Source organism: Mandrillus leucophaeus, unplaced genomic scaffold (assembly GCF_000951045.1).
Source record: "Mandrillus leucophaeus isolate KB7577 unplaced genomic scaffold, Mleu.le_1.0 Scaffold145, whole genome shotgun sequence".
NCBI lineage: Eukaryota > Metazoa > Chordata > Mammalia > Primates > Cercopithecidae > Mandrillus > Mandrillus leucophaeus.
Genome location: NW_012101421.1, coordinates 4,153,012 through 4,175,602, shown reverse-complemented (window position 1 = coordinate 4,175,602; position 22,591 = coordinate 4,153,012). Strand labels below are relative to the sequence as shown.

The 22,591-nt window shown below is 39.3% G+C and overlaps 1 protein-coding gene across 12 annotated transcripts in view; it reads right to left on the bottom strand.

Annotated features, from left to right (window-relative positions):
• The window catches only part of DTNA (dystrobrevin, alpha), a 396,613-nt gene that overhangs the window by 8,247 nt on the left and 365,775 nt on the right, over positions 1 to 22,591 (bottom strand). For 6 of the 12 annotated variants that reach the window (XM_011974402.1, XM_011974403.1, XM_011974400.1 and 3 more), the window contains 5 exons: positions 19,605 to 19,701; positions 8,894 to 9,053; positions 5,989 to 6,078; positions 4,072 to 4,240; positions 1,620 to 1,752 (listed from right to left, as the gene is read on the bottom strand). In XM_011974402.1, coding sequence (XP_011829792.1) covers positions 1,620 to 1,752; positions 4,072 to 4,240; positions 5,989 to 6,078; positions 8,894 to 9,053; positions 19,605 to 19,701 — 649 coding nt within the window. Of the gene's footprint in view, positions 1 to 1,619; positions 1,753 to 4,071; positions 4,241 to 5,988; positions 6,079 to 8,893; positions 9,054 to 15,159; positions 17,862 to 19,604; positions 19,702 to 22,591 lie in introns of those variants that run through there. The other 6 variants (XM_011974405.1, XM_011974411.1, XM_011974404.1 and 3 more) reach the window with 2 other exon arrangements.

The following is a 22,591-nucleotide window of genomic DNA, read 5'->3' as shown; positions in this document are numbered from 1 at the left end:
AGGATGAGTCGCTGGTTCCATTTATTCCCAATTGTATATGTCATGTTCAGTGAATTTTCAGGTGGCTAACATACTCCAGTACATCTGAAAATCTGAGATAATTTATTCTTTCTGCTTCTCTCTCTCTTTTTTTTTTTCAATAACAAAGTAAGAGAGGGCACTGCTGCCCTAATAATATGCAGAAAGGCTGGATATGGTGGCTTATGCGTGTAATCCCAACACTTTGGGAGGCCGGGGTGGGAGGATTGCTTGAGACCAGAAGTTCAATACCAGCTTGAACAATAGGGTGGACCCTGTCCACCACAACAAATAAAAACATTAGCCAGGTGTGGTGGTGTGCACCTGTAGTCCCAGCTACAGGAGGCTGAGGTGGGAGGACCACTTGTGCTCAGGAGTTCGAGGCTGCAGTAAGCTATGATCGTGCAACAGCACTCCAGCCTGGGCAGCAGAATGAGACCCTGTCTCAAAAAGAAAAAACAAAACAAAACAAAAAAGAAACAAAAAGCAAAAGAATGTGCAGAAAACTTGTCTGGCCATTCGACAGAAAGTCTGACAGGATAAAATAACCAATGAGGCCCAGGAAAAAGCTGGTCTCAACCAGGCAAACATCCCTGAAATACCAGAACCCCAAGCAAACGCCTGTGAATTAAAGGGAAAAGGAACACATGAGGAAGACAAACAAGGCAATAGAACGATCTCCACGGGGAAATGCGTGGCCTTTAGGATGAGTCGCTGGTTCCATTTATTCCCAATTGTATATGTCATGTTCAGTGAATTTTCAGGTGGCTAACATACTCCAGTACATCTGAAAATCTGTCCGTCCACACCTTGCTGAACACAGGCCTGCAGTTCCCCCAAAATTTCTCCATGAGGTTTGCCATTCTCCTACTTACACTTGGCATGAGGTGGGCAATGAGGAAGGCTGAGGGCAAATAATTCAAGGGAGGTGATAGGTTTATGATTATTCAGTTTTCTTGTGCCCTGCTCTTTGCATCCATTTAAAAATAATTATGAGAAAAAGCATCTTTCTTAATGGGCCTGAAAGAGTTTGGACTGTTAGTTACCATGTTATTTTCCAATATAAGAAGGCCACTTATCACTTTCTATGGCGGAATTTAAAAGAATACATGGTGAGTGACAGTTATAAGAAGTGGGTGCAGTGGCTCACACTTGTAATCCCAGCACTTTGGGAGGCTGAGGTGGGCGGATCACGAGGTCAGGAGTTCGAGACCAGCCTGGCCAATATGGTGAAACCTCGTCTCTACTAAAAATACAGAAATTAGCTGGGCGTAGTGATGTGCACCTGTAGTCCCAGCAACTGGGGAGGCTGAGGCAGGAGAATTGCTTAAACCAGGGAGGCAGAGGTTGCAGTGAGCCAAGATCACACCACTGCACTCCAGCCTGGGTGACAGAGTGAAACTCTGTCTCAAAAAAAAAAAAAAGAAGCATTTAATATTTGTACTGTCTAGAAGACATGGATTAAGGAGTAAAATCAGCATATTTTGGAAAGGGAGGGTGGAAGGAAGGAGAAGGCCCTGATTCTGCAAGTCATGTCAAAGACCCAGCTACCAAGGGGTTGAGGCAGAAGAGGTGGGGTGGGTGGGCCTGGATCCCGGTACCTGATAGGCTTCATCCTGCAGCTTCTGTTTCAGGTATTCCTCCATCTTGAGCTCATTCTCCAGCTGCCGGACAGAGTCATTTTCGTAGTTTTCATCCTCAGGCCGCACATAGGGATCTGCATCCTCCGTAACCCTGAGAATAAACCACAGATGACATTTTAGAGTGAATCTTAAAAGAGAATTACAAGTGGGATTCGTGTGTGAGCTGTAGTTTATTGGCACCTTTATTTCTCCTTAGTTCTCCAAGTCACTTTCATGTCTTCTTTAGTAATACCTAAAGAAAAACTTGGAAACATTTTGGAGGTTGGAAGCAATATATGATCAAGGTATTTTCAGACACAATTTTTTTATGGCAGTTGTGGTCATAGGTCATCTCTCTTTTTCCTAGGGTTTACTGAAATGGGTTGGCCCTTTAAATGTTCTGTATTTTTAAAAATGGCAAACATCTTTTGAGGGGATACAAAGTTTTCCCAATCTGAGGGCTCTTTTTATTCTTCTTCAAAATAGAACCCAGGATCACTTTCTGTATGGAGAGTGAGCCCTCTAGTGAAGTAATGCTTAAGGACATTTGGTTTTAATTTAGTCTCTTTTGTGTTACCCACACATGCACATACACATATGAATGCACACCACATTCATGCCTTATTTTTACAGAATTAAGTCTAAGAATATCAGCTAGTCGATGCCAGGAGGGCTACTAACCCATAACTCTTGATCTTAGCTCTAAATATGAAAAAAAAAGCATTTTAATTATCCAATTCCACTCTAAAATAAATAGTTAAAAATGACTTCATTCCCTGATGTGGAACTCCGTCTCCATCTATTCATCCTAGACTATGCAAAGCTCTTCATGGGGCTGGACGTAAGCTTGCTACCTAAATCAGAGGACTAAAAGATTCTCAGGGTAAGACACAAGGACATGTTTAGACAATAGAGATATTAAATTATTCCCTAAAATGAAATAAGTGGTCAAGAAGAAGTTTCTAGGCTGGAACTTGAACGTCGTTGTTCATGTTTATTTATAGCTGTACAGCTTGTTCTGGTTATTTTTGGAGGTTTGGGGCCAGCCTAAATGGGTCTGCCTAGGCCTCTGTTAACTTTCCTTCCCTAACTCCTGAGTCACATGTTGGTAGCTGGTACTGCCACTCAGCGTACCAGGGCTAGCAGATTAGGGTGGCCCCAACAGCCTTGGACTTTAGAATTGGGACAAGGAAATTCTAGCTAACTGCCATATAAATGCTTAATAATAAAAAGTCAAATAGATATGCATTTACCAGACAAAACAGATGACAACTAATTCACTGTTTTGAATAACAAATCCAACAATTCTAGAATACAGAAGAAAGGACAAGAAAGCAAACTCTATTCAGCAGCAGCGTACTGCCATGTTAAGTCCCATTATAATGGTTTTGTTTTGATCCTATTCTCTGCTGCTTCACAGCTGACTCTCAGACCACAGCTCTTGATAATTCTCCATGATTACTGATCGTTTATTCACTGCTGGGATTGGGAGCCAGACACCAGAAAGGCCTCAGGTTAGTTTCTTCTCTGAGTCTTTAACATGGCCAGTTTATTTTTATACACTAGTCTGAAGTACTTTTCGTATTAAGCAACACCACCCTTCTGTAGTATTTTTAGCGTTCAGACGCTCCCTCCCCCAGCTTTTGCCCACGTTTCCCGTAACTCCACGAACCATGGTCTCCTAACGGGCCACTTTCTTCCCTTCTTTTGTTTTCCTCCTTTCCCTCCCAAGTTGGGCTCTGCAGCTCTGTCCCAGCTTTGCCTTTGTTTCTCAGCTTTGGTTTTCTCTGCTGACTACTTTGAGCTGATCCAGGGTCACGGAAAGTCTAGTGGTCACAGGACGTCACTGATGCTGCTGGTTTCTGACAAGCTCCAGAACTGGGTGGAAACTTTCGCAAATAAGTCTTTAGAGGGTCAGATGTATACATATTCAACAAGTCAACCAAACTGGATTTCTTTATAATGAGATTTTATACATGTACTTATTTCAATTCCAAATACTTATATGATGTTGTTTACACCAATTCTGAACAGAGACCTCTCCAATGTCATGGTATCCTCTAAGTGCAAATACAGTAAGTTCAGAAGATAGGATGATTTATCTCCTGAAGTAGTCTGAGTCCTAAAAGGGTGGCAGCAGTTTTTTAATACTATTTTGTATAGAACTAGCACTGCGCCTTGGGCAAGGCAGGCTCTTGATAGGCACTGGTTGGTTTAGGTTATTGATAACTCTCTGGAAATTGTAAGAGGAGAGATATTACAATGCCGAGTTTATATGTAGCACCATTCTGTATCTCTGGCAGAAAAGAAAACTATGTCACCCCTTTTGAAGGTTAAAAAAAAACCCTAAACAATTATGCTTTTACTTTCTTATTGCCTCCTACGGATTGTTTTGTTACTGAGAAAATGCCTCCAAGCGGAAGATACTCACATGTCGCCACGCATGGTACTTGTGGTAGCTCCACTGTGAATATACCCAGGTTTTCGAGCATGGATTTGCGCTAGAAAAGCCTTTTCAGAGGTTGGTGAGGGAACAAGATCCTCAAACTGAGTCCGTGCAAATTCAGAATCCACATTACTCTCTGTTTCACTTCCAACCTCTAGCAGATACAATTGAAGAAATAAAGAGTGACTTGTTAGATTTTTTATGACCTGCAAATAAGGGAGTAGGCTTAACAAATCAACCTGTGCTGTGTAAAATGTTAACCAGTTATCATATTTTAATCAAGTACATTTTTATTTTTTCAAAATACGAATTGATATTGACATGAATTACTATAAAATCAGTTGGTATACAGCATTTTTTAAATCTCAGAAATGTTATGAGGAATTTTTGCCATCTTAGTAACTGACTTTTTAAAACTTCTGGTTTTTCCCTTCTGTAAGAGACTTAACTAAAATTGTTACTTTTGCTTAATATTACACTAATTTAAGAAATATGAGTTAAAACCTAAACCTAACCATAAAGTATTCACCTAAAATGCCTCAAATATGAACTTAAAATATGAAGTGAACCCTATCACTTAATACTTTAAAGAATTATGAGTATAAACTAACAGTGCTTAAGACTGCTACACCAAGGATAACTTCATACTCATCATTTGCTAGGGGCGTGGCTACCTGCCATTAATCATGATGTATTAACTACTATCATTTAATTCTGTTTGGTAATCTTAATTTAAATTAGTAGCAACAATTTTCAATTGAGAGGCTTTAAGAAAGTTAAGTCCAGGATTTTTTTAATACTGAAGTTTTATTTCTTATAGCTGTTGTAATCTCTACCATAAGACCATAGTCTTGCCAGACAAATCTCTTGCTAGGTCGGCCTTAAGGAATAGACGGAGCTGCATTAGTAACTGGTAGGATATTTATTTGCATATTCATACTGCTAAAGTTTTGAACACTCTTTGTAGTATTAGGAGGATAAAAAGTCTCCTTACATTTTATGCATTTATTTCTGGGCAGATCTATCTTCAGAGATATTGCAAAGGTAAATTTCAATTTGAAATTCAAATTCAAATGATCAGGTGTTCTAAATTAATGAAACCTAAATAGATAAGGGCTGGAAATCCCAGCACTTTGGGAGGCTGAAGCAGGATGATCATTTGAGCCCAGGAATTCAAGACCAGCAAGACCCCATCTCAAAACATAAATAAATAAATAAATAAATAAATAAAACATTTGACCCTATAAAATAACTTTAGCATCATGTTGTTTTAGGTCACCATAGATGTGAACAGTGGCTGTCTTTGGATTCCAGAATTATAGGTCAGTTTGAATATTTTGCGTTGTTCTTTTCTGCCTTTTTCAAACTTTTTACATTGAGTATGTATTAATAGTCTTTTAATAAGCAAAATATAAACATTACTTTAAAAATCTGAATAGGCCAGGCATGGTGGCTCAAGCACTTTGGGAGGAAAAGGCAGGAGGATCACTTGAGGCCAGGAGTTTGAGACCAGCCTGGGAAACATAGCAAAGACTCTGTCTCCATGAAAACAAACAAACAACATTAGCCCGGTGTGCTGGTATGTGCTTGTAGTCCCAGCTACTAGGGAGGCTCAGGTGGGAGGATTGCTTGAGCCCAAGTGTTTGACATGCCAGTGAGCTATGATGGTGCCACTGCACTTCAGCCTGGCAACACAGAGAGACGCTGTCTCAAAAAACAAAACAAAAATTTAAAAAAAAAAACAAAAAACAACCCTCAAATCTGAATGGACCAACAAAATACCACGGACAGCTTTAAACAATCTTTTGATATTAGACAATGAGCAGATCTCTAGGAGAGGCCCCTAGCACTTACGGACCCCTCCATGATGAGCAGACAAATGAAAGGGAATCAGGAGCTCACCAGAATTCAGCTCTTTCACAAGAGAGGACATGGTGTTAGTGATGGAATCCGCAGCCACTAGCAAGTCATTCCTTAAATTTCTTCTTGAACCTTCAGGGAAGAAGAAATAATTTAAAAAACCAAAGCCTTTCTTTTATCCTAAATTTTTATGTTGTTTGTTTATCTTTCCCATTAATAACCTAAAGCAAGAAAACTTCTAAGACTTCTCCTTTTCAGAAGTGCTTTGGTTCATTTCCTGAAAAAACAACAGCAGCAACAAAACACCGCTTAGGGCAGTGGGTCCTGCGATAAGAAGACATGGCTAATGATGGAGCTTCACATATTATTTGTCCAAGTGGGGACAATTTTGAAAGTGAAAGAGAGCAGTATGAATCAGACTGGCTGACCTGGCAAAACTGGGATGGTCCCAGGTACACCAGTGTGTGTGGTCACCCTTCTTAAGAGTAATCCTGGCCGGGCGCGGTGGCTCATGCCTGTAATCCCAGCACTTTGGGAGGCCCAGGTGGGCGGATCATGAGGTCAGGAGATCGAGACCATCCTGGCTAACACGGTGAAACCCCGACTCTACTAAAAATACAAAAAAATTAGCTGGGCATGGTGGCGGGTGCCTGTAGTCCCAGCTACTCGGGAGGCTGAGGCAGGAGAATGGTGTGAACCCCGGGAGGCGGCACTTGCAGTAAACCGAGATTGCTCCACTGCACTCCAGCCTGGGCAACAGAGCAAGACTCTGTCTCAAAAAAAAAAAAAAAAAAGAAAGAAAGAATAATCCACACAGATGAAAAGTCAGGTTTGCCAGGAGAGCTGTGCCTTCCTAGCTGCTATTATTGTTCTTGCCCTTACCTGGTGGCTGAGCACTTTTGATTCTGGTCTCTGCTAGGACATGTGCTGTCTCCTATCAGGGCTTCCAGAGCTCTTCCTGCCAGTATAAGTACCACTTGGGAATGGGAAACCCACATGCACTGAATGCCCCCAGAGTGTGAGAAAGGGGTGAGGATTCTTGTTTCTTCTGCCAAGACATGGGCAGATGCATGTCTGATACTAAGAATTGGAACTTGGACTATGTTTCTTAATGGCAGAGAATGATTATTATTTTGTTTCAGGCACACTAAGGTTTAAATGGATGCTTGTGATCCAGCCTGGGAGTAGGGAAAGTAAAGAGAGATAATTACCATAACATCTTTGAGAAAAAAATGGTTCAAGATTCCAAATACCTAACTTACAAATGAACTTAGGTGGCATGAACTCTTTATAAGTTAAAGGCTGCCTACAGGCCACATTTCATTCTGTCGTTTTTCAGAAAGTAATACTAACTAAATAAAATAATAAATATGTTTAAATTTAAAAAATCACAGTAGTTAAGTAAAACATTTATTATAATGGAAATCACAAATTGATTTAAAATATGGTAAATTTCTTTAAAATATGATTTAGAGAAGGGATATTTTTCTTTCTAAAAATTAAAATAAAAAAGTTATTTTGTGAATTACATTTTTAAAAACTCTTGAGTTATGTTCAGTGCCTAGAAGAAAAAGTTCTAATATAGATCCTTCCTTTTCCCTCATAAGAGAGTACAGAGTTCATCATTGTCTCTCACTGAAGTGTGTTACGATTTTATCACCCCTCCACATGGATGAGAGTACCTGTTTCCTCGCACTCTTGCTATCCCTGGATATTATGATGTTTCAAAACACTTTTTTCATCTTCTAGGCAAAAAGCGATACTTATTAAAATTTATATTTCTGCAATTATATCAGAGGTTGAACATCTTTTCATATATTTATTGGCAATTTCTCTTTGTTCTTCTGTCTGTCCGTATCTTTCACCTGTTTTTGTTTTGGTGGTGTCTTTTCTTTCTGATCTCTACGTGATTTTTGTGAAATTATGAAACTTGATTGACACATATGCTGGAAATGGTTTCCTCAAGACTGTTTTCTGTCTTTTAACTTTGTTTGTGATCTCCTTTGCCTTAAAACTCATAGTCAAACACGTCTCTCTTTTCCTTAGATCTCTATGTGAAGACTTTGAAGAATGTGCATGATAGATTGCTAATTTAAAGAAAATGCAAATTGCAGACCCCAAAATGCAATGTATGATCCTATTTGTGTGAAAAAAACCAGAAAAGAGTATGTGCCTATAATCACATCCTTAAACATATCTATTTACACATCAGCAAAACTTTGGGAAGGATCAAATTGTTAGTAGTGGTTACTTCTGGGAATGAAAGCTGCCGGGTGAAGATCTACAGAATGATTTTTTTTTCTTATTCTCTACAAATTTAAAAAGTGATAGTGAGAAGAGGTTTTAAAAAGTGTTAAAAATATTTCTAAATTAATACAGTCACTCTCCCTGTCGTGGGAAAGTGCTGGCTGGCATCCCCATCCCTCTTTGTACTCCTCTAACTGCAGAGGCCTAACCCTGTAGCTCTACCTTACAGAAGCAATGGTTCAGCTCTTTGGGGAATCTGAACAGGGAATCTGTCAAATGACTACATGTCCTTCTTGCTTACCTCATTGCTAAAGAGCTGTGATTACTTATCTCAGTCTTGACTTTAATATAAAGAAAAGACAATATGAGATAAAATCTCTAAGAATTAAAAAAAAATGGATTACATTTATGAAGTTTTCTGGGGGTCCTGGTGAAAAGATTTCCTGTCTTTTGATGAACAAAGACTTACTAAAAAATAAGACAGGGTAACAAAAGCCAAAGGAAGGTAAAATGGTGAAGTGAGAACAAATCGGGGTAGGGAGTTCCCAAAACGGCTGGCAGGCCCGGCTCTGACACCAGCCGTGAAAGACTCTTCAATATGAAGTCACATGTTGCTCTGACAACTCTTGACCACTCAACAGACCTTGGTGACCTATTTGTCACATAAAAGCAGACCACAACAAAAAATAAAGCCACTTACTTTGTGCAAATGCCTCCTGTACATCTCCCCCTACCCCTGTGAGGGAGTCCTGCGGCGTGTGCGTCGGGGTGGAGCAGGCTGATGCTGACCGGACGGGCATGGGAATTGGCCTGCTGATGGTGTGGCTGGGGGAGGAGCGGGGAGAGCCAGCCCCCTGAGTCTGGAGAGACAATGCGAGTCATTAATTTGCTTTCCCAAGAAAATGTCATGTAGCATCCCCACTGCCTCAGTTGATGGTTGAAAACAGTGACAATGAAATTTCAAAGCAGGAGGAAATCCTAGGTAATTGAGTTGGGTAATCCTAAAGCTATTTTGCAGGTGCAGATAATTTAGGATCTTCTACGTAATCTGAAGTTTGGGTTAAATATTGAAAGCCAAAAATATTAGTAGAGCATTGCTCTACAGTATATGAGACGTGTGCCCATAAAATGAAGGTACTGTTAAATGCAGATAATTACAAGGTGTGGATACTTTCTCCTTGAAGGAGAAGGTCTCCCAGGAATAAGAAGACATTAAGGAGAAAGTTTAAAATACAAACTAGAAGACTATTTGCAATGGACGCTTTCTAAATTTTCAACCTGACTATACTAGCATCATCTTTAGAGGATAAGAGTTTAAATCATGTCATACAATATTGTGCATATTAAGTCTCAAATTAAGAATCAAATGAAGTGTAAATTGTTTTCTCTCTATTTTACAGTAAAAGTTGATTTTGTCAAATTAGTGACTCAGGAATTCCAATGGGGAAAAAGAAGAAGAAACCTTGTTTTCTAATTTTTTGGTATTATTTCCTGCAGGAAATGTCCTTCTCTTCTCCTACGAAAAAGCAGTATTCTATCAGGACAATAAGAATAGTAGGATTTAAAGACGAGTAAAGAAAAAAGTAGAAAACAACTAAAGGAACTTATCTTTGCACTACAGTTTTTGGCATGAAACTATTCTGAGACTGTCACACCTCGAATCTTAAGGATTTGTCTCTAAATGAGGTGCCTTGTAAATATTCTCCCTGTTTTAATAATTAGTTGATAAAAGAAGTCAGTCACATGCGTAAGAAAATGCAAAGAGACCCTTGAGTGCACACACAACAGATTAGGTGTTCACATCAATTCCATCCCAATCTGTTTGCTATGGTTGCTAGAGTGAGAATTCTTCTCCAGCAAGGCCCAGAGAGTCATCATTAACCCATTCAAACTCCCAGACCAGAGCAATGCTCTGGAATATTCCATTTAGATATTTGCTTTGGGTTCAGTGGCTTGTGGTTAAAACACACCACATCAATCCTGAAAAAATGCCATGCTGTTAGCTCAGCATCACACATAATTGTTAAAGCCATAAACTGAGAAAAATCCAGAATTAAAAATGGAGCAAAACAGAACAGAGCACAGAAAATATCTCATGGGGTGCCCAATGGGCTGAGGGTCTCATTCTTTCACTCTCAACAGTACCTTGTAATGGTCTGTCCAGGCCCAAGGAAGAGAACTTTGCCCAGTTGTGATGCTTTTGCAGCCTGCTTCCCTCGGCCTGCTCAAGGAGGGGTCTGGTTTTCCCCAGAAAACTCTGGCAGCTCAGCCCCATTACCTTGAAACCTTCTGCTTCTGAGCTACCACTAAATCCTTGACCTTCCCATGCCAATAATAAATAATTTCACATTTGCGTTAAGCTTTATGATGTTCAAAGGGTTTTCACATACACTCTCACTGATTTCTCTCCATGCATTCTCACTCTGAATGTGAAGTTGTGGAGCCCAGTACTCAGAGAGGTGACAATAATTGCTTCATCAGGAGACAGAGCCAGAGCAGCAGGGCTGGGGCTGAGCCCAGGGGCTCTGAGTGCCCTGGGCTGCGGGAGCCTTGATGGCCATGGCTGGCAAAAAGTCCCTCAATGGAGACAGATGCTGATGAAGTGCCCTGAGCTCTTCCTATTTTGGCAATTCCTCTTGTACATCCTTTTCGAGGCAGGGCCCTTAGCAGGGCTCCTGAGCCTTTTGTCTCTGTCCTCTTTATTAAGGGACCAATAATCACAGCCGGGAGTGGGGACTAGAGAAGGGAAATTGGACGGAGTGGTTATTAAGAAGTAGGATTCTCTTGGCTATCAGTGTGGGTTACATTCTCATCCCTGGGAACCCAGATTGTCTTCCATGGTGGGAAGTTCACAATAATAATACAACTCCACTTTTGTAAGTAATTCACAGTGTATTAAGCACTTTTACATACACTGTTTTGTTTCATTTTCCTAGTACAATGGTAGGAGTGGTACTATCCTATATTTGAATAGCAATTTGCAGTCTGTAAAGCACTTTAGCCCCTCATACTTCATGTAATCCTCTTAACAACCATATGAGGTATTATTATTCCCACTTTATATATTAGTAAACTGAGGCTCAGAGGAGATAACTGGATTACCCAAGGTTTCTGAGCAAGAGAATGCCAGAGATTATCCCTAGTCTTTAGACTCCAAGCCCAGGCTTCACCATGCTGATTCTAAGGACTGTGGGCACTGTGGCCAGCCATCATATGCTTCCACCTATGCTTCACTAGTGTGGAAAGGTTCAGCAGCCTGAAGAGGGAACAGGCGCAGGGCACAGACCCAGCACGACCACCTTGTGGTGCTGGAGCAGTGTCCTGGGGGTTCCTGCTACTGGGCCAGGCAATATATTTTAGTTGCTGGATCACAGAAAAGGTGTGTGGATGCTCAGGGTGGTGGGAGGGCCTTTGGACTGTTTATCAATTGGTACAGAAGTACAGGCCTACAATCTCTTATTTGCAATTCTGAAAGCCAAAAAAGCTCTGACAAACACTGGTCATTCCATAATGAATTTGGTCTTAATGGATGTGAGGCAACTGATAATGATATCTGCATCATATTGCTTTTCAAAACTAGATAAATTCTGAATTCTGGAACATGTCTGGATCTAGTGATTTGAGATATGGGGCTATGGACCTTATTTCACTACTTTAATGTCTGTTCCAGGGCTGTAGTGCACACCAGCCTTGATTATACCTCTTATACCAGGTTCTCCAGGGAGCTGGGGGCTCCTCCCTCTAGGCAGCATTTGTAAGTAGACTCATATGTCTGGCTCTTCCACCTCCTTTTCTGTGAGCCTCTCCCCATCTCTTAGTGCACTGGGCTCCTCTGCTAATTCCTGTGGGTCTGAGGCATGCCCCACCCTACCTCTCTCTGCTCAGTGCCTGGTCTCAAAGGCAACTTTTGCTACTCCTTTCTGTGGGCATTCTTTTTCAAAACTCCCATTAGTGGTTCTACATTAAGAAGAAAATAATTGGCTCTCGTTGTGTGTTAAAGGAAAAACAGTTGACTGAATCTAAATTATACCAATGTGTGAATGATGAATAGCCACTATTTCCCAAGGGAGTCTCTAATTGGTGCAATTTTGTGCAGTATGATTATGTGAAGAATTTAGGTGGAAGATCCTGTGCTGAAGAGAATAATCAGATGCATCTTTCCCACAACTGGCAACTCCCATGTCACATCCAGCCTTTACCCAGACTTTTGGGGGTAGGACACTGACACCCTGGGTGATCACGGCTCCATCTCTCCATGTCAGGACACTGTCCAGTTTGATGCATAGCATCTTCCTAGTGCCTACCCACTGTAAGGAATGCCATCTCTGGCCTTCCTTTCTGTTCTGTTCTTGTAGGAACACTAGGAAAAGGCAGTGGCCTCTTGGCATTGGGACAGATCAGTGATGATGTCACTGAGTTTCATTTTCACAGGAAGTGGCCTTGGTCAATGGTGGCTTCCAGCCTGGTCATGAGGCATAGTTGTCTGCTAACAACTGTAGAAGAGTTAGAGTGAATAATCTCTGGGAATATCCTTTCCTGGAAATTACTCAATGATTAATGGAGCAAAGACTTAAGGGACAACGGTCCATGCAGATCAATATATAGATCTAAAATTCCCAAGGAGAGAGTTGATTTATGGAAGAAGGAAAACATATATCACACTTGGCAAATTTAAAATAGCTCACTTCCTGGAGAATAAATGAAAAATTAATTTCTATGCACCATCCTCCAAGTCTACTCAATTTGCTGTTGTATCAAATTTTTAAAAGTCTGACAAGATTCATACATTTTTTGATATTTTCCAGAAAGTGTTTTGGTTTCTATTCACCATCAGAAATGAAGGATGCTTCAGGAAAAGGAGCAAATGTCTAATTGTTGAATCAGGACCCCCTGGTGAAAGAGCAGAGAATTATATGTCCCCCTCCCTGCTAGACCTGAAGAGTCTGCCTCTCAGTTTGGCTGAGAGTGCAGTCTGGTCATGCCTGGCTGCACCTAGCATCCTGGGAAGGTGCAGCAAAGCAGTGTTTAGCAGCATTCAACCCTGTTTTCATCCTTATTCTTCCAATATAAGTGCACTGACTATCCTCACATTGATGATAATTTTTATAATCAGCCTTTTTAAAGTAGTCATTGTGAATAGAGTGTTGTGGGGGTACACAGGAGGTGATTAATTCTGACTGTTCAGGCAGGAGGCATCATTTGACTTGGGCTTTAACAGTGAAGATTTCCAGGCAGAAATGAGAAAGTGTGGGGAGAAGAAAAGAGCAGAGCAACCTGGGCCTTGGAATAGCGGGAGCAAGGCATGGGAAATCTGAGACGTATTGTGGAGAGTGTGGGAAGGCCTGACACCATTGTGTGGCTCTGGTGTCAGGCTGGCTGCTGGGTGTAGAGAGAAATGAGGCTAGAAAAGGGAGACAGGCAGGTCTGGGGACCTCCAGGGTAGACTTTATTGTGAACGAGAGTGTCATCTTCCAAGGCTTTTAAGCAGAGAAATATTATTTACTTATTTAGAATTAATTATAATAATCAATACTTAATTTTAAAAAGAGTGAGTCTGGGAGGGTATGTTTTTGAACACTAGATGACCATCTTTATATTGCAGTTGATCATTTATGAGGTGAATTATCCCTCTCCCTTGCTTTTGACTGGTTCATGCCTGCATTGAATACCCACCAGAGAGGATGAGCGAGGAAAAGCCAGGAAAGTGAGGCCCAAGCTGGTTATTGCTGGCCTGCTAGTATTCCACAAAGTGTTTGGAAGAAGTAGAAACCTGATGACTACAATTTCCTGACTTAATTGGACCATCCAGTTATAAACAGAGAAGAGAATAAGGGTAGGAGATGGAATTTGGAATGATGCTTGACTTTTTTCCCCCACCAAATTAGAACAATTGTATTACTTAACATAATACCAATGTATAGACATTATCTTCCCAAATAAGAAACAGTTTGATCCCAAAGTTTAAAATGTAGTTTAAAAAAATGCATCCTTATTGTAAGTCTGAAAAAAAGTTCTGCAAATTAACATAAACTTAGTTTTATCCTTGACTAAAATATGCACCCTGTACTAATCACCTCTCTCAAACAAAAATGTTTATTATAGATAAACCTTTCAGAAAAAATATCAGATGTTTCACTGCACTCATATAGAATATCTGTTACTGTCAGCCCTTCACTGTATTAGCTGTTTAATATACCTACTCAAATTTTGGTGAAAGCCACACTCTGTAGATATTAGTATATCTAGGATCATATCTGATGTTACCAGAAATAGGAAAATATAAACTTACTGAACTTGTCTGTCACTTTGTCTAACATAAAAATGACTCTTTTTTTCTACTGTTAAAAGCAATTACATGTAAAAAACAAATTAAAAGTCATTTTCAAATTTCTTTCCCTGATGGAGACACTGTTAATGAACTGTAAGGAAGAGAAGTGAATGTGTGTGTGGGTGTGTGTATGTATATGTGGGTATGTGTAAAATATGGATCAAATTTGAAAAGATTGTATATACCTATGCATATGTATACCTGTATACATACATTCATACTTATAGCTGACATATAAGAGTTTACAAAGTGCTTTCACATCCAGTATCTATTAAAATCTATACAATAATCCTATTAGCCATGGATTATCAATAGTTTGAAATTAATGACCATGTAAGTTAAGCTTATAGCTGTGAGCAAAACTCTGGGACCACTGTAATTCAGGTCTAATTCTGGTAACTTTGCTAAGAAAACGAATATTGAGACCTTACTTTGTGGAATCAAAGTCAGGCTACTCAGTTTTAGACTGGTACATAATATTTGGAACTGGAAGTGTACCAGAAACTGGAACATATTGGTACTGCAATTATACCCCAGCTGCCTTCATTATTAAACGTTTTATGAGTGTTCCTTTTATGGTTCCTTCAATAAATCTTAAAGATACACAAAGAAGAAAGAGGGTAGGATAACTTCAATTCAAGTTTTGTAAAAAAAAATTTATTGCTTGTGATATCATAATCATCACATTATATTACAGGCACTATTTTTTTTAATTCATGTTCTATCCTCGAGAGGGATAAATTCATGCATTACCTCTAACAAGAAAGAATGAAGTAGAAATTATATATGCCAGTATAATAAAACACTACATTGAACCACACAGACTTATGATAAAGCAAGTAGAGGTTATTAAATCAAGTACAATTTGTTGTGTGGGGGTGTTCTAAGTTTGGTTTTACAAAGATAATGTCCCCAAAGGGGAGAAACAATCATAAATAAAAACAGAATTTAGAAGCAGATGCCAGTCTAAAACCTCTAAATTCTCTCCTTAGATCATGTTTTACCATGAGAAGTCTATATTTGGACCGCATTTGTTTATTTCTTTGCAGAACCGCCTCTCTAGGGCTGGGACTGATAAGGTTCTGCTTTTAATTTTGACTGAGGTCAGTGTAAGAAACAGCCACATGAAATCTATGACTGCTTCTTTCCTTTTTTATTGTCCAGTACTCCTATAAAGCTCCCAGTGAAGACTTTCTTTCATATTTTATGCCAACAGAAATTTTGTTCCCCTGAGAAGTGGTATTTCTGTACTGATAAAACCACCGATACTTTCTTTTGTTTGCTTCATTGCCTGAACGTGCAGAGTAACATCCTTGTCCCTTAAGATTAGCATATTCGCATTTTCTTTTCTTTAGTTTTTGATTTTTCTATTTCAATTTTATGAAGTCACTGTTTATATCTTTTGTTGTAAGCTGCCTCGGGTCCTTTTTGAAAAGAGGCTTGTGTATAAAAGCAAAAAGATAAATGAGTGAAATAGGCAAACTCTGTCACCACCTAGACGATGTATTGCTGACATCTGGGTGATGTGGGCCCCTGGTCCTTAGGTACCTACACCGCAGTACCCGCCGTTGGTCCCCCGAGATGCAGAAGCTGAGGAGGGGCTTGGTGGAGAGGAGCTGGAAAGTGAGGGGGCAGTGGTGCCACCTTGGGGGCACTGCCGCAGTTTGGCTCTGTGCATCCATCTGTTTATGAACTTCCTGGTCCACAGGAGCCTTTCAAGATTGTGCTGCCTGGGAAATGGCCAGGAAGGTATCCCCAAGGGAAATGGCTAAAGCAAGGCTGATGACGACAGGATGATTGCCCTCTCTCTCCTCTAGGAGGAGGGAGGTTATAATTGAACCTTATTTCCTTTTTCTATGCACATACTAAGTAAGAGACAGGAAAGGAAAGAAGCCATTTGCAGAGAAGTATCATGAAGAAGGCATTTTTCTTTACCATGATCTAAGTGTATTGGAAATACAATAGCAATACCCCATGTATACATTCATGGGCAATTATACAGGCTGTAAGTGTTATGTGTCCTTCACCCAGGGGGACTGTCTTCCGTAAAATTTGACTTTAATTTAGTAATTTTTTTCACAAAATACAAAATAATGTAATACATTATCTTTATTGTCTGACATTACAGATTGATTTTACACTTTCCTTTTTTACAGACCATGGGAATGAAGGGTAAAAAATGTGTCCAGCATTTTCCAAACATTCTTTGTTACACACAAACACACATAATGAATAATAGAAAAGAGCATACAGAAGAAATAAAAGATATGTTGAAATTGGACAGGCTGTGGTTCTAATTGATCCATGGAAATAATGTGAAACTTTCAAATAATGCTAGTGAGTGGGATATATTGTCATACACAGCATAGTACATGCACTTGAAATTAAAGCTGCTTTTCTTTTGCTTTGATTTAATTTAATGTGATTTGATTTTTTTTCCTTGAGTATGCTGCTCCCCCTGCTGGCTCTTGAGCCTGACCACAGGTTCAGACAGCTCCAGTTTAGAAAAACTGGAAATGCGAATGCCCCTATTTCCAGACGAAAAAAAAAAACAACAAACAAATAAAAAAACAAAGTATGTAATGACCCTCTCATCTCCCCGAGCAGAAAGGCTCCTGGTGCTAAGGAAAAAGCTGGGAGTTCCTTTTAAAAATAGATTATTGTCAACCAACAGTAAGCATTCTGTTTTGGGGAAGAGCCAAAAAGATGGGTAGTGAACAGTTACGGAGTACAGTCTTTCCCTCGCAAGACTGAGCGCATTTTGGTGAGCCATGGGGAACAAGGCTCAATAATTGTGTGGTGAAAAGGGATTTAACTGCCTGATTTTTATAAAAAGAGGTTTCACAGGTTTTCAGTAAAATGAAACCGAATTGAACACTCACAGCGTGAGGGGGTGTAGAGGTTAGCGTCTGAGTGCTGCAGGTTTTGGGATGACATGAACCTCAGTGTGTCTCTAGTGACTGTGTTGAGTGTCTCTCTATTAAGAGAAGGGTCTGATCAACAACTTGAAAAGCATAAGACTGGTTTGAAACTTATACCTCTGGGGATCTAAAATGTTTCCAAGAAATGACGATTCGGTCCCTTTTCTAAAAGATGTCATAGTTCTTCTTTTGATGCTGATAGTAGTGATAGTTATAAAAATGCTAAATTTATATATCTCAATTCAAGCACTACATTGAAAAAGAAGCAAATTAGTATGACTTTTTTCTCTTTCCAAACTGAAGCATGAACACACATTAGAGCAAAAGCAATGAGAAAACCGCAGGTCGGCAGGCCCCTCCACTGTTAGTTAAGACCTGCAGTAGGGGACATAACTTACTCCCTGCTTCAGTTCTTCTTCCTACAGAAAGATTGAATCAATAACAGTTAGATTACCCAGGGTTCCAAAAAGAGCATGTATACAGTGTGAAGGAATGCAAGATGGGGAAACATCAACACAGCTTTGATGGCAGGTCCAGGCCTCTGCCACCTCAGTGACTATCACTCCAAGTCTACTTGGTTACTTGAGACTACAGGCCCATCTCTTTTCTCTGCATGTACAACTATTTTTCAACACAATCCATCTCTCTATCCTGACATGTGTACATCTTGATAAAAGGCGGTGCTCTGTTAGGCTAGGTTGATACCAAGATGGCTGGTGGGGAATAGACTTCTAACTCATAGGGAAAGAGTCATAGCTATGATGACAGAAGCAGGAGGAACATAGGGGGCAGTTTTCAAAGCTTCCTGTCATTCACTGAGGGGAGAGATGGGTTCAGTCCTTTTCATTTGGTATATTTAGAAAGGGATGCAGAGAGAGTTTTTTTGGGGGGGGTTATCAAATAAGATTAACAGGCCAGAAGCAGCAGCAGGTTATGAATTGTCTAGTCTTATTTTGCCCAAGATAGATCAACAAAAATCTAATTTACTGAAAAGTCAATTTTGTTGAGTAAAGATAAAGTATTCCCAATACCAATCGCTAAAGAGGATACTGATGGAGGGAAAAGTTGACTAAGGAATAAAATAGAGTAAGGAAAACAAAAGAAAGATTACAAGAACAGTGACTGGGACAAAGGAGCTTTCAAAAAATATTTGTTAAAAAATAAAAGAAAGAAGGAAAGAGGGAGAAACCAAGAAAGAAACAAAAAAAAAAATGAAGGAAAAGAGGGAAGAAAAGAGAAAGGTAGACAAAAAACAAAAAAAAAAAAAAAAAAAAAGAAGAGAGAGAGAAAGAAAGGACAGACAAAATAAAAACAACAAATGTTGGTGTGCTGGGGCTGTGGGACATCCACGGACTGAAAGCTGGGAGACCCTGTCTCGCAAATGAGCTGCCCTAGGGTCTTCCCTTCGTCATTCTCCTATCAGAAGTTTCATTTCCTGCCTTTGGCATGTCACAGTTCCAATCCATACTGGTTCTTGCTTGTTTATGTCAGGCAGGATGATCACGTGGCACTGATCACATGGGCTGACTATAGACATGTGGCCATAATTTGCCTGCCTTTGACTTGAAATGCAATTTAATGTATACTAAAGAAGGGAATAAGGCTTTACTAAAAGAAGAATGCCACTTCCCAATGGGAAAAATAGATTACAGCACTCTGCAGAAGACTTGTATAAATCATCTTATTAAACACTTTACTTGCAGAAGAGAAAGGAGATATTCTCTCATAGAGTTTGCATTTGAGATCACTAGAAACCATGTGACTTACTGATAAAGCACACTAATGGAATAAAATATTTTACTGATATTAACAGTCACTCCTCTTAATTTAATCAGAATTGCTGAAAGCTACTAAATATAAAATATTTCTAGATAAATCCAGTTCTATTACTTGCAGACATAAAGAAACTGGAAATAAGCCAAGAAGTAGTTGCCCCATGAAGGCCCTCAGCAGTCTGGTTTCAGGAAATGGATAAGAATGTGTTCTATTACTGACAGCTACTACTACACTGGTCTAAGAAATTGTTTTACATCTGAGTTTGAAACAACATGTTGAGGGAAATCACATACAGCGATTGGAAAAACCATTGCACATTATGTGCAAAAATGTTCACAGATGACACGGAAAATAAGCTTAGGAAAAATTTATTTGGCAGGTCTTACCTTTAGCAGCTTCATGAGACCCTCCAACTGGACCATGAGCTCTCTCCGGCTCTCCTGGAGAGCAGACATTCTCTGTTCCAGCTCGTCTTTGCGCTGTCTAAGAAAGAAGGAGCTGACGTCAGGAGCGGCCTGCAACTCTCCGAGCTAATCACATTCCCATTCTTGAGGGACTTGTGGACTATCAGAGAAAGGGCATCTCTGGGTCTCTGACACAGTTACCAGGCAGGGAACTGTTATCAAATGAATGAACAATGATAGCTGGAGGTGTTTCTTTTATTTGTTAGCAGTCAGACTACATCAGAATTAAAGTCCTTTTAGACATTTCGCTTCCTTTAGACCTTTCTACCCTGAATTAATCAACCATTGAATGACGTATTTTCTGAATGCTTACTATGTAGTGGGCCCTGTGATGGGCCATGGGGTCCCCTGAAACAAACAAAAGCCAAATTGTCACTGAAAAAGGCAAATCCTCTAGATTCTCCAAATCTAAGAACCCTTTTGCAAAGTCACAGAAAATATTGATTACCTTAGTATTTGAAATATGATTTAGAAAAGTACATTTGAAATCTTCGGCACCCATTGAGGTGTCTCTCTGAGGTGAGATATTAATAGCACATAGATACAATCCATTAAAATTTTTGGGTTTCAGTTTGATTTCATAAAGTGAAGTCCAAATAAAGGCATTTCTACATACTTGTTCAGCAAGTGAAGATGATATATAAGGTTCATGCTTACTTTTGTTTTGTTTTACAGACCTCTTATTAAACTGTCAGCAAGAATGAAAACAACTAAGGACAATCTATACTATCATTTATATTGACACTAAGAGGTACCAAAAATATCTTTAAAGGGGGAAAGAAATGAAACAGTATGATGAGGAATGTTAATGGTTCACACTTCTGAAATATATGTATACTTTTCAAATAAATTCCAAATCTATTACTGAATGATTATTACTGAATAAGTAATACATATAATTTTCCCATTGCCCCAAAGATTTCTGTCTGAGTTTGAAACATTCATACTTATATACTAAAACTGCATAGAAGCTTTAAACATGTATGTATTAATGTATAAATGGATATGGCTAGTCCCAATGATAGGTATCATATTAAATGAAACTATGACAAGAACTCTGCAATGAAAAACTGATGATATAAAAATGTCACCGTGAGCTAGGTCAATGACTCATTCAATGGAAAGATATTTTGTGGGAGGACAGGTTAGTGATATAAATGATACTTTTCTATTTTTTTCTATTTTTTTTTAGAGACAAGGTCTCACTCTGTTGCCTACGCTGGAGTGCAGTGGCATAATCATAGCTGATTGTAACCTCAGTCTCCTGGGTTCAAGCAATCTTCTGCCATCGGCCTCATGAGTAGCTGATACTACAGGCATGTGCCACCATGCCTGACTAATTTTTTTTTTTTTTTTCAGGTAGTTTCTCACTATGTTGCCCAGGCTTGTCTTGAACTCCTGGCTTCAAGAGCTCCTCCTGCCTCTGCCTCCCAAAGCAGTGGGGGTCATTTCTAATTTACTTTCTTACAGGCTTCTTCTATAATGAATTACGAATTTAAAAGTTATAAACATTTCTCAATTCTTTTTGAATAAATTTATATTTTTAACTTTGTAATTATAAAATATAAATATTTAAATTTATATTTTTAACTATTATTGCCACTTACAAGCAATCCTTACACGAGTAAGAACTGCTTACTCTTGAAGCAATCCTTCTTTAAATTTCCTTTAAAATTGCTTCTTTTCTGAATCCAGAGGATGAGAAACACTGTAATTTTATATGCTTTAATGGTATCTTATTTGAGTCTTTGTCTTCCTGGGTTGAAGCATTCGAATTTCAAGTCTTGCCCCATTCAAGCATATTCCTCAGTGACAAATCCAGGAGGTGTTCTTTCGCTCTCTTTTTTTTTTTTTTTTTGACCTTATCTGTGTATGGTGTTCCAGGTACATCCACAGTAGTCCTTGGCACAAAAGCAGATAATGTTTCTGATTTCTTTCCAGTTCTCCTCTTGATAATGTTCTGTAATTTTGGCCCTTTGGCCACAGAAGCACTTTGGGAAGAGGGTTAAAGCAACCTTCTAAAACTGTAGGTGTGATCCGCCCGCCTCGGCCTCCCGAAGCGCTGGGATTACAGGTGGGAGCCACCGCGCCCGGCCGTTAAAACCTACTTTCTTTTAGAACAGTGTTAGAACAATTGTCAAAATTTTAATATGGGTTTATATTGAATACAATATATCAACATTAACTTTCCTGAATTGAAGATGGTATCACGGTCATACAGGATAATTTTTTTCTTAGAAAATATATACATAAATTACATACAATTATACAAAATTTTTAAGAAAAAATTTCTCTTGTTATATATCATATATAAATACATAAATATATACACTAAGTGAAAGGTATGATATCTGCAACTTCTATGTGACTTCTGTGAATCTCAGTTTCCTTATCTATTAAAGGAGTAGCATAATACTGCCTATCTCCTAGGTTTGTTATAGCAATTATATGAGACAGTGTATGTAGAGTTAGTATGCAGCAAAGCGTCAGATGAGCGCATAGAAATGCCTGTCATTCCTATTCATTGTCAGTTCTGGCTGTGACTCAGCTTTCAGTTTTCTTGTGGCGAAAGTGAAAAGGGAAAGGGAAACATGATCGTTTAGAGCGTTCATTGTGGTTTTAAGATAAAAATGAAAGTATCCATTAATTAAAAACAAAGCTCTGCTGTGCTCAGGTATTACAGAGTCTGAAGAGCAGAGCAAAGATAGAGCCCCCGGAAACATCCACGCAACCAACAGGAACTTGGTAAAATCCATAGTCATAAAGAACCTGCTTCATTTCGTCTTTTTGTATGGCAGAAGAAAACGAGACTAATTCTGACAAGGGTTTCTGCGAAGAGGCATCTGTACTTACTATAAAAAGTGTGACTCAGAGTTATAGATATACCTGGAACATACTTGGCACCCAAA